The sequence below is a fragment of the Takifugu flavidus genome, unplaced genomic scaffold, assembly GCF_003711565.1.
Source record: "Takifugu flavidus isolate HTHZ2018 unplaced genomic scaffold, ASM371156v2 ctg904, whole genome shotgun sequence".
NCBI lineage: Eukaryota > Metazoa > Chordata > Actinopteri > Tetraodontiformes > Tetraodontidae > Takifugu > Takifugu flavidus.
Genome location: NW_026622514.1, coordinates 1 through 10,177, shown reverse-complemented (window position 1 = coordinate 10,177; position 10,177 = coordinate 1). Strand labels below are relative to the sequence as shown.

The following is a 10,177-nucleotide window of genomic DNA, read 5'->3' as shown; positions in this document are numbered from 1 at the left end:
AAGCAGCTTTTCCGAACTGTACTGGATCTTCAGGACCACCTGAAGCTCTAGTACTTCCCACCTCAGCACAGTGAGGTGTATAATCAGGCTCCAGGTCCAGACCGCTTTTTTGCCCATCCACTTCTTGTCTGAATGCCATACAAGTTGTGGAATGTGAAGGTGGTCTGTCCCAACCAGGGCTGTGGGCTGCACCAACTAACTGGGCTGCATAAGAGGGCACGGCAGGTTCTGGATGTAGATCGGACCTACAACATGGTAGCAGAAACTTTAATCTGCAATAAATGTAGATCCTCCCATGTGTCATGGAGCCAGACTGTGCTCACACAGCTGGACCTGGCACATCGGTCAGAATTTTGGGTCATCCTTACACGAAAGTGAGTATTTTCTTTCTCGCCATGTCTTACACACAAGTTTGTACAATATTCTTACTGATATGTTTTCTATCTATATCCAAGGTACGCTTGTGATATAAGGGTGATCCGGCTTCTGCGGGAGAGAGGACTGGGCAACAGTCCGACTCGTGTCCTGAAGCAGCTGAGGGAGAACCATACAGAGGAGTGGCTGAACCGAGTGTTACGGTACGGCACGGAGTGCGTGGACTGGACCTGATGGCTGCAGGTCTAATGAAAAGATTCCAGGAGGCTGGTGTGGATCCTCCTGCGCTCCTATGTTGATTGTGGATGCTGCGTCGAGTTGGGAGAGACAAAGCTGAGGGCCAGATTCAGTGGATGGCCAGACCTTGCCATCAAACTGGATATCTGGCACTTTATGCCCCGACTCGCTGTGGGCTGCACAACCAATGCTCATCGGCTGTATCTGCTTTTTATGTCACGTCTATCGGCGTGCATATTTGAGTGGGATGCTGCTGATTTAGCTCGGTTGTGTGAAGCTAAAGAGCAGCAGTTCAGGGCGCAGGGCTTGTCTCTCCCTACTGGCAACATCCACAAGCATCCGTCGAGGGAGGAGCTGACTCTGCATTGCCAGAGAAGGACAGGTGGGGAGGAGACCACCGTCCAGCTGGTGGAGGAGCTGCTGCATACCTTGATGGGAAGCAGGTTATTGTTATTTCAGGGCATTGGGCATTGTTATTTCAGGAGAGCTCATTGGGATGCAGGATGATTTTGACACAATCAGTCTCTTCAGGCAGACTGGCCAGGCACTGCAAGATATGCACCCGGATTCAGAGGAGACGGCTCAGCTAATCGAAGAGCATGATGTGGTGAAAGATGACCTCTCTGACCTCCCAGAAGATCCGACAGTAGTCCTTGAGCCCTCTCTAGCTCCTACTGCCACTGTGACCACATCAGTTGTCTCATCCCCGGCACCCTGGACACCCACCATCACCATCACAGCTCCCAAGCCTTCCACACCGGTAGCTCCAAGCACCACAACACCCAGGTCATCAATGGCTGCCAACCCATCTGCGCTGCATACTAGCACTCCAGCTACTACATCTGTAGCTGCAGATGAAGATGTGGTAGGTGACAGAAAGCTATTTAGAATGTACAAGTATAGCTCTGTACAATTTTTAAAAACATTACGTTTACAGTCACGTAACATATTGTCAATTTCTGTGTCAGTGAAGGCTTAATATTCTTATCTAAATTGTTTAATTATTTGCATAGGTTGTTGATGACAAAAACAGGCCTGGGTACCAGCACGTGGACAGCCTTGGCAAGTACCTGGTAGAGCTTCAGGAGCAGACAGTCCTCTTTTTAAACCCGCAGCAGACCGACACTATCATCTCCCTGTGGCAGAACCTGCATGACTATGATAAACAGCAGGTGGTTTATGCTGCATGGCACCGGGGAAGACTGTTGAGCGGCCGATTTAGCACAAAGCCAGATAGGGGGGGGGGGATCTGCTTGGAGAGGTGGAGTCACAGAGCGCATCAAAGGTCAAAGGATCAAAGTCTCAACATGAAAGACAGGGTTTTTTTAATTGAATTAAAGGCAAAAGATCTCACATAAAAGACCTAAAGTCTACATAGTTAAATCCAACTGAAGGTTAGTTAAACTTAATCCTATAAAAAGCACCTGCTAAAATATTAAGAGTTAATGCTAATCGTAACATTCAAGGAACAACCAGCAAAACTCCAGTCTGAATACTAACTTTCTACTACAAGTGAGTGAACTCTCCCTTTCTGATAGTTTTAAGATCACTTCCACTGAGCTTTTACAAGGCTGCACTTTGAGTCATCTTGAAACTATGAACTTTTTTCTTTTCTTTAGCGTTTTTACCAAAAGTATTCATATTCTCATATCTTCATGACCGCTTTATCCTTTTCGGGGTCATGGGGAGGGCACCCATATATGCGAAGGCAGGGTATACCCCTGGTTGAGTTCATCACAGGGCCCTATGTGAGCTATTGTGGGTTTGGTACCTTGCTCAAGGGTACCTTGGCAGTGCTCTGACTAGGCGGTGCTTCTGACACCTTCCCCTACTACCTTCCTTGCTTTGTCTGCACTGGGGCCTGAACTAAGAACCCTCCGCTCCTCAGCCCAGTCCCCAATAGCTACCGCCACCTCCATATTCTTCAATTAATTCAAAGCCCCAAACAAAAAAACAGGACATTATTGAAACTTTAAGGTGAAATTTTTCCCTCAGGCTTTGTAAAGTAAAAATGAACTCGAAACCATTTAACACTTCAAAGAAGATGGTGTATTTATATCTGACAGTATAAATGTACTTGTCATTGTAAATTATAGCAAATGTTTGTTTTTTCTTGTGGTTCCAGACTCCAACTATGACCACTAACATTTACCAGGCAGGACAGGTTCCCTCCATCAGAAGCCCCCAGCGTGGTGGCGAGGGAAATGGACGGACAGCAGGGGCAACTGAGAAGGTCATCAGAACTTTTCGGGGCATTTTAAACAAGCTCACCCCTGAGATGTTGAGAGCCTCATGAAGCAGGTGGATGAGCTCAACATCGATACTGAGGAGACGCTGAACGCGGTCGTTGAGCTCATCGTTAACAAAGCTTTGTCTGAGCAGAGCTACAGCGCAACCTATGCTAAGATGTGTCACCATCTGAAGGGGGTAAACTCTGCATTCTTTGTCCGTACGATTGGTTGAATTTGGACCAGATTATTGTTACTAATATGCCAAACCTTTCCCACATCAGCTGATGGTCTCGTCCCAGAGCAGCAATGACTTCGTCCTCTTCCATAAACGTCTGCTCACAAGATGTCAGATGGAGTTCCAGAACTGTGGACTCCTGACACAAAAGGAAAAGGATGTGTCTGTTCAAGAGGTGAGTAGCGGCACGCCTACAGCAGAACCAAATATGCCAGTGCAATTATTGGACTGAAGCTCAGCTTTATCAATGCACCTTTCGTGAGAACTTTTTGTTTTTCCTACAAAAGTGTGCTTGCTCCACTGGCAAGAACGGTAGAATAGTTAGATTTTGAACTCAAACTTAAATGTAACCTTTACAGTGTTTCACCTAAATTGAATACATGCAAATCTGCCCCCAAAGGACCTGGAGCAGACCAGACACAAGACCCGTGTGCGTTTGCTGGGGACCGTGAGGTTTATCGGAGAGCTTTTTAAGCTGAAGATGATCTGGGAGCCCATCATACACACCTGCATAGGTAAACTCCTCCAGGACGAGTGCGAGGACTCTCTGGAGTGTGTGTGCAAGCTCCTGTCCACAGTGGGGAAGGACCTGGACACTGGGACTGAGAGGGTAAGGAGAGCTGTGCGCAACACACACACACACACACAAACACATATACATACAAACACACACACACACACACTGTCTACGCATAAACTGAATGAGTGGGACTCTTATTTTCTTCCTATTATTTTCTTCCTTTTAGCCAAAACTTGATAGCTACTGTAGCAACATATGCAACCTACTGAAGGAGCAGAAGATGTCCTCAAGAATCAAATTCATGTTGCAGGATGTTGTGGCCCTAAGAAAGGTGAGACTCTTTGATGGTTAAATCATGAATATAGTCTGCAAGTTGAATTCTCATCACATCTCATGTGTGGCCTTCAGAACAACTGGGTGCCCCGAAGGAAAGACGAAGGACCCAAAACCATCCAGCAGCTTCACCAAGAGGTGAAGCAGGCTGAAGAGAGGGAGCAGCTCCAGTTGAAGAAGGCGATTCCTGGGAAGTTCAACCAGGACTCCAGACGCAACTGTGAAGGAGACAGGAAGCAGCGGTACCATAGGGGCAGCAGCTCAACTTTTCGGTCACCAGAAAAATATGAATACAGGAGCATGAGAAACACCTGGCGACCGAAAGAGAGAGAACCTGTTGTGTACCTGGATGAACAAAAGATAAACAGAGGAACACAGATTAAAGTCAACAAAATTACAGGTAAATAACTGAAAAACCAAAAGATTGGGTGCATTTTTAAAGCAGACATCTGGATGGGGGTTTTCACTACTTGTTGCTCTTTGCAGTTGAACACAAGACCACCCCAAAAGGTGGATCCTCAAAGCCCTTATCAGAGTTGTTCGCAAAGGAGGAGGCACCAGTGAATGGTGGAATGGTGGATTGCAATGAGGAAGAAGTGTATCAAGCACTGAAAAGACTCCTCCAGAACAACTCTGTAAATGATCAATTAGAAGAGTGGATCCAGGTAACTCCCGATGAGAATGACCTTTAAACTGGATTTGTCTGGAGAGATTGTTACTGTAGGCATGAAACTAACAAAGGTTCCTCTCCCCCTCCCAGAACACCCTCAACAACAGGCAGAGGTCATCAGATGGTTTTGTGAGGGCCTTGATGAGAGCAGTGTGCCAGTCAGTCATTGTTGACTGTAAGTGTTCTATAATGTCATATAGAGGCAGAAAACTCAGCCTGTTTCTGTCCAAAAACATGATTCATTAGTTTTACTCCACATAGACGTCTGTTTTACATTATGTGAGCAAAAAACCAGTCTGGGACACTTTATGGTCCATGATTAGATGTGTTCAGTTTATTTGCATAGGTTGTTGATGACAAAAACAGGCCTGGGTACCAGCACGTGGACAGCCTTGGCGAGTACCTGGTGGAGCTTCAGGAGCAGACAGTCCTTTTTTTAAACCCGCAGCAGACCGACACTATCATCTCCCTGTGGCAGAACCTGCATGACTATGATAAACAGCAGGTGGTTTATGCTGCATGGCACCAGGAAGACTGTTGAGCGGCCGATTTAGCACAAAGCCAGATAGGGGGGGGGATCTGCTTGGAGAGGTGGAGTCACAGAGCGCATCAAAGGTCAAAGGATCAAAGTCTCAACATGAAAGACAGGTTTTTTTTAATTGAATTAAAGGCAAAAGATCTCACATAAAAGACCTAAAGTCTACATAGTTAAATCCAACTGAAGGTTAGTTAAACTTAATCCTATAAAAAGCACCTGCTAAAATATTAAGAGTTAATGCTAATCGTAACATTCAAGGAACAACCAGCAAAACTCCAGTCTGAATACTAACTTTCTACTACAAGTGAGTGAACTCTCCCTTTCTGATAGTTTTAAGATCACTTCCACTGAGCTTTTACAAGGCTGCACTTTGAGTCATCTTGAAACTATGAACTTTTTTCTTTTCTTTAGCGTTTTTACCAAAAGTATTCATATTCTCATATCTTCATGACCGCTTTATCCTTTTCGGGGTCATGGGGAGGGCACCCATATATGCGAAGGCAGGGTATACCCCTGGTTGAGTTAATCACAGGGCCCTATGTGAGCTATTGTGGGTTTGGTACCTTGCTCAAGGGTACCTTGGCAGTGCTCTGACTAGGCGGTGCTTCTGACACCTTCCCCTACTACCTTCCTTGCTTTGTCTGCACTGGGGCCTGAACTAAGAACCATCGGCTCCTCAGCCCAGTCCCCAATAGCTACCGCCACCTCCATATTCTTCAATTAATTCAAAGCCCCAAACAAAAAAACAGGCCATTATGGAAACGTTAGGGTGAATTTTTCCCTCAGGCTTTGTAAAATAAAAATGAACTCGAAACCATTTAACATTTCAAAGAAGATGGTGTATTTGTATCTGACAGTATAATTTACTTGTCATTGTAAATTATAGCAAATGTTTGTTTTTTCTTGTGGTTCCAGACTCCAACTATGACCACTAACATTTACCAGGCAGGACAGGTTCCCTCCATCAGAAGCCCCCAGCGTGGTGGCGAGGGAAATGGACGGACAGCAGGGGCAACTGAGAAGGTCATCAGAACTTTTCGGGGCATTTTAAACAAGCTCACCCCTGAGATGTTTGAGAGCCTCATGAAGCAGGTGGATGAGCTCAACATCGATACTGAGGAGACGCTGAACGCGGTCGTTGAGCTCATCGTTAACAAAGCTTTGTCTGAGCAGAGCTACAGCGCAACCTATGCTAAGATGTGTCACCATCTGAAGGGGGTAAACTCTGCATTCTTTGTCCGTACGATTGGTTGAATTTGGACCAGATTATTGTTACTAATATGCCAAACCTTTCCCACTTCAGCTGATGGTCTCGTCCCAGAGCAGCAATGACTTCGTCCTCTCTCCATAAACGTCTGCTCACAAGATGTCAGATGGAGTTCCAGAACTGTGGACTCCTGACACAAAAGGAAAAGGATGTGTCTGTTCAAGAGGTGAGTAGCGGCACGCCTACAGCAGAACCAAATATGCCAGTGCAATTATTGGACTGAAGCTCAGCTTTATCAATGCACCTTTCGTGAGAACTTTTTGTTTTTCCTACAAAAGTGTGCTTGCTCCACTGGCAAGAACGGTAGAATAGTTAGATTTTGAACTCAAATGTAAGCTTTACAGTGTTTCACCTAAATTGAATACATGCAAATCTGCCCCCAAAGGACCTGGAGCAGACCAGACACAAGACCCGTGTGCGTTTGCTGGGGACCGTGAGGTTTATCGGAGAGCTTTTTAAGCTGAAGATGATCTGGGAGCCCATCATACACACCTGCATAGGTAAACTCCTCCAGGACGAGTGCGAGGACTCTCTGGAGTGTGTGTGCAAGCTCCTGTCCACAGTGGGGAAGGACCTGGACACTGGGACTGAGAGGGTAAGGAGAGCTGTGCGCAACACACACACACAAACACATATACATACAAACACACACACACACACACTGTCTACGCATAAACTGAATGAGTGGGACTCTTATTTTCTTCCTATTATTTTCTTCCTTTTAGCCAAAACTTGATAGCTACTGTAGCAACATATGCAACCTACTGAAGGAGCAGAAGATGTCCTCAAGAATCAAATTCATGTTGCAGGATGTTGTGGCCCTAAGAAAGGTGAGACTCTTTGATGGTTAAATCATGAATATAGTCTGCAAGTTGAATTCTCATCACATCTCATGTGTGGCCTTCAGAACAACTGGGTGCCCCGAAGGAAAGACGAAGGACCCAAAACCATCCAGCAGCTTCACCAAGAGGTGAAGCAGGCTGAAGAGAGGGAGCAGCTCCAGTTGAAGAAGGCGATTCCTGGGAAGTTCAACCAGGACTCCAGACGCAACTGTGAAGGAGACAGGAAGCAGCGGTACCATAGGGGCAGCAGCTCAACTTTTCGGTCACCAGAAAAATATGAATACAGGAGCATGAGAAACACCTGGCGACCGAAAGAGAGAGAACCTGTTGTGTACCTGGATGAACAAAAGATAAACAGAGGAACACAGATTAAAGTCAACAAAATTACAGGTAAATAACTGAAAAACCAAAAGATTGGGTGCATTTTTAAAGCAGACATCTGGATGGGGGTTTTCACTACTTGTTGCTCTTTGCAGTTGAACACAAGACCACCCCAAAAGGTGGATCCTCAAAGCCCTTATCAGAGTTGTTCGCAAAGGAGGAGGCACCAGTGAATGGTGGAATGGTGGATTGCAATGAGGAAGAAGTGTATCAAGCACTGAAAAGACTCCTCCAGAACAACTCTGTAAATGATCAATTAGAAGAGTGGATCCAGGTAACTCCCGATGAGAATGACCTTTAAACTGGATTTGTCTGGAGAGATTGTTACTGTAGGCATGAAACTAACAAAGGTTCCTCTCCCCCTCCCAGAACACCCTCAACAACAGGCAGAGGTCATCAGATGGTTTTGTGAGGGCCTTGATGAGAGCAGTGTGCCAGTCAGTCATTGTTGACTGTAAGTGTTCTATAATGTCATATAGAGGCAGAAAACTCAGCCTGTTTCTGTCCAAAAACATGATTCATTAGTTTTACTCCACATAGACGTCTGTTTTACATTATGTGAGCAAAAAACCAGTCTGGGACACTTTATGGTCCATGATTAGATGTGTTCAGTTTCTTTACAGTGGTGTGAAGAGAGTGTTTGTGTTGTCAGGTGGGGTTTATACGCTGAACACCTATGAGCTGCTCGACAGAGCGAGCCTCCTCAAGAGGTTCATCAAGGATGACCACCAGCAACTGGTGGTCCACATAGACCAACCTGATGGTGAGTGTCCCATCTATCCACCTCAACGGTCACGGCTTTGTTCATTTTAACTTTGAACTACAAATTCAGAAGCCAGTGGTGTTTTTCTATTGACTTATTCCTGTGATTTTTGCTGGTGTGTGTCCGTGTAGGTCTGCTGCGGATGTTTTTTGATGTGCTGTGGGATGAAGAAGTCATCCAGGATGAGACCTTCTTCAAATGGAGGTCATCCTCAGTTAATGTGACATCCGTGACCAACTTCTTCAAGTGGCTCCAAGAGGCTAACAGAGGGATAAACTGAACTTGGGGAGCAAAGAATTTTTTTTTTTTTTTTAAATCTACATTATTTCATTGTCAGTAATATCATCTGTCTGATACAAGTCCTTGAATATCATTTATGTTTTAGTGAAGTTGGGTAATATAGTCCCAACTGGCACCATTTATCCTGATGTGATCATCATGGTTTACTCTCTAAAGGAGTTTTGGTTTATTGAGGTTGAATGTTCAAGACAGTTATAAACATTTACACTACAAGTACCTAGAGAGCACAATCTCTAACAAGTATTAATTGTTTATAATGCTTAATGATAAAATAAAGTGCTATATAAAGTAAAATAGATTCTGATATATTGAGCGTATTTCTTATATTTGTTCTTTTAGTGATACTAAAACACACTCAAGCTTGATGTAATGGGATGGAAGTGGGGGGTTCAATTTCTTCACTTGTGTCCACAATGTGGCATTGATCATAAATAATATTAGAAATGTAAACTCAAAACATGTAAAAATAGTGTTTGTGTATAGTAATCCATACAATTACAAGTGTGTGTGCGCGCACGCGCCCGTGTGTGTGTGTGTAAAAATAAAAACCTGTTACATTCAACATTGTACATGATCGACATGCCGCGCTTAAAAAATGCTATTTAATCTACTAACGCGGAAATTAGCTTGTTAACTACCTAATGCTAACAAGACATAAACTTGGTAATTTTTTGCTGGTTTTAAATGAGATTATAACAAGTTATAGAATTTGAAGTTTCATCTTAAAAGCATCTGGGGACAAATGAAGTAAAATGGGATATTTTGTACAATGACCTATGGCTGCACAGCCCTCTTTGCGCTTGACTTCTCCCTTAACTGTATATTTACAGTTGAGTAACGTCAGGAAGCTATTTGAGGAGGTCTCAATGAAGTCAGATAGTGAAAATGTAACATGAGTTTTTCCCAGATGACTAAAATAAATATAATAAATTTACAGCCACCTGAGTCAGTGTTGGGCAGAAATGGGTGATTTTAAATTGTTTTAACACCCTGACACATGTTTAGACGTATATACTGTACATACACATCTTTACCCTTTGAAAAAAAGATTAAAATAAATCAGTAAAAACTAGCATTAATTCATAAAATACTAGAAAATTAAATAAAAACGGATAAAACTCCTTCCATTTTAATTAAACATACACTAATCGTGAAAATGTAGCTATCCAAGCCGTAGTTTTTGCCGCTTTTATGGCCCACTGGTGAGGTCCACAACAAAAGAGGAAGACACGCTGACCAGTTTAACCCTTTATTTCTTAAACCAAAAATAAAACACCCAACAAAGGAATATGGCAGGTGAGGGTGAAAATCAGTGGTGTGAGCAAGGGCCTGGATGAAGTGAGTGAAGGGGTGATGTATGTTGTAGGTGCAAAAGACAATGGCTGTTTCCAAAACCACACACTCGTTCCCTATTCACTACTCACTACATGGGGGACATGGATTTAGTGAACTACGTAGCGCACTCAATTTAAAGTTATTATTCGG

General features: G+C 44.0%; 2 protein-coding genes across 2 annotated transcripts; both read left to right on the top strand.

Moving 5' to 3' along the window:
- The first annotated feature begins 863 nt into the window (after positions 1 to 863).
- LOC130521352 (uncharacterized) lies at positions 864 to 6,393 on the top strand. The gene is made up of 11 exons (XM_057024933.1): positions 864 to 1,477; positions 1,626 to 1,784; positions 2,738 to 3,039; positions 3,125 to 3,253; positions 3,479 to 3,688; positions 3,825 to 3,929; positions 4,007 to 4,331; positions 4,418 to 4,596; positions 4,692 to 4,792; positions 4,968 to 5,106; positions 6,055 to 6,393. Exons 3-11 carry the CDS (start codon positions 2,905 to 2,907, stop codon positions 6,391 to 6,393), a joined length of 1,662 nt encoding a protein of 553 aa, XP_056880913.1. The 5' UTR covers positions 864 to 1,477; positions 1,626 to 1,784; positions 2,738 to 2,904.
- On the top strand, positions 6,203 to 9,254 carry LOC130521353 (eukaryotic translation initiation factor 4 gamma 3-like). The gene is made up of 9 exons (XM_057024935.1): positions 6,203 to 6,357; positions 6,443 to 6,572; positions 6,792 to 7,001; positions 7,132 to 7,236; positions 7,314 to 7,638; positions 7,725 to 7,903; positions 7,999 to 8,083; positions 8,282 to 8,392; positions 8,524 to 9,254. Exons 2-9 carry the CDS (start codon positions 6,468 to 6,470, stop codon positions 8,670 to 8,672), a joined length of 1,269 nt encoding a protein of 422 aa, XP_056880915.1. The 5' UTR covers positions 6,203 to 6,357; positions 6,443 to 6,467; the 3' UTR covers positions 8,673 to 9,254.
- The last annotated feature ends 923 nt before the right edge of the window (positions 9,255 to 10,177 follow it).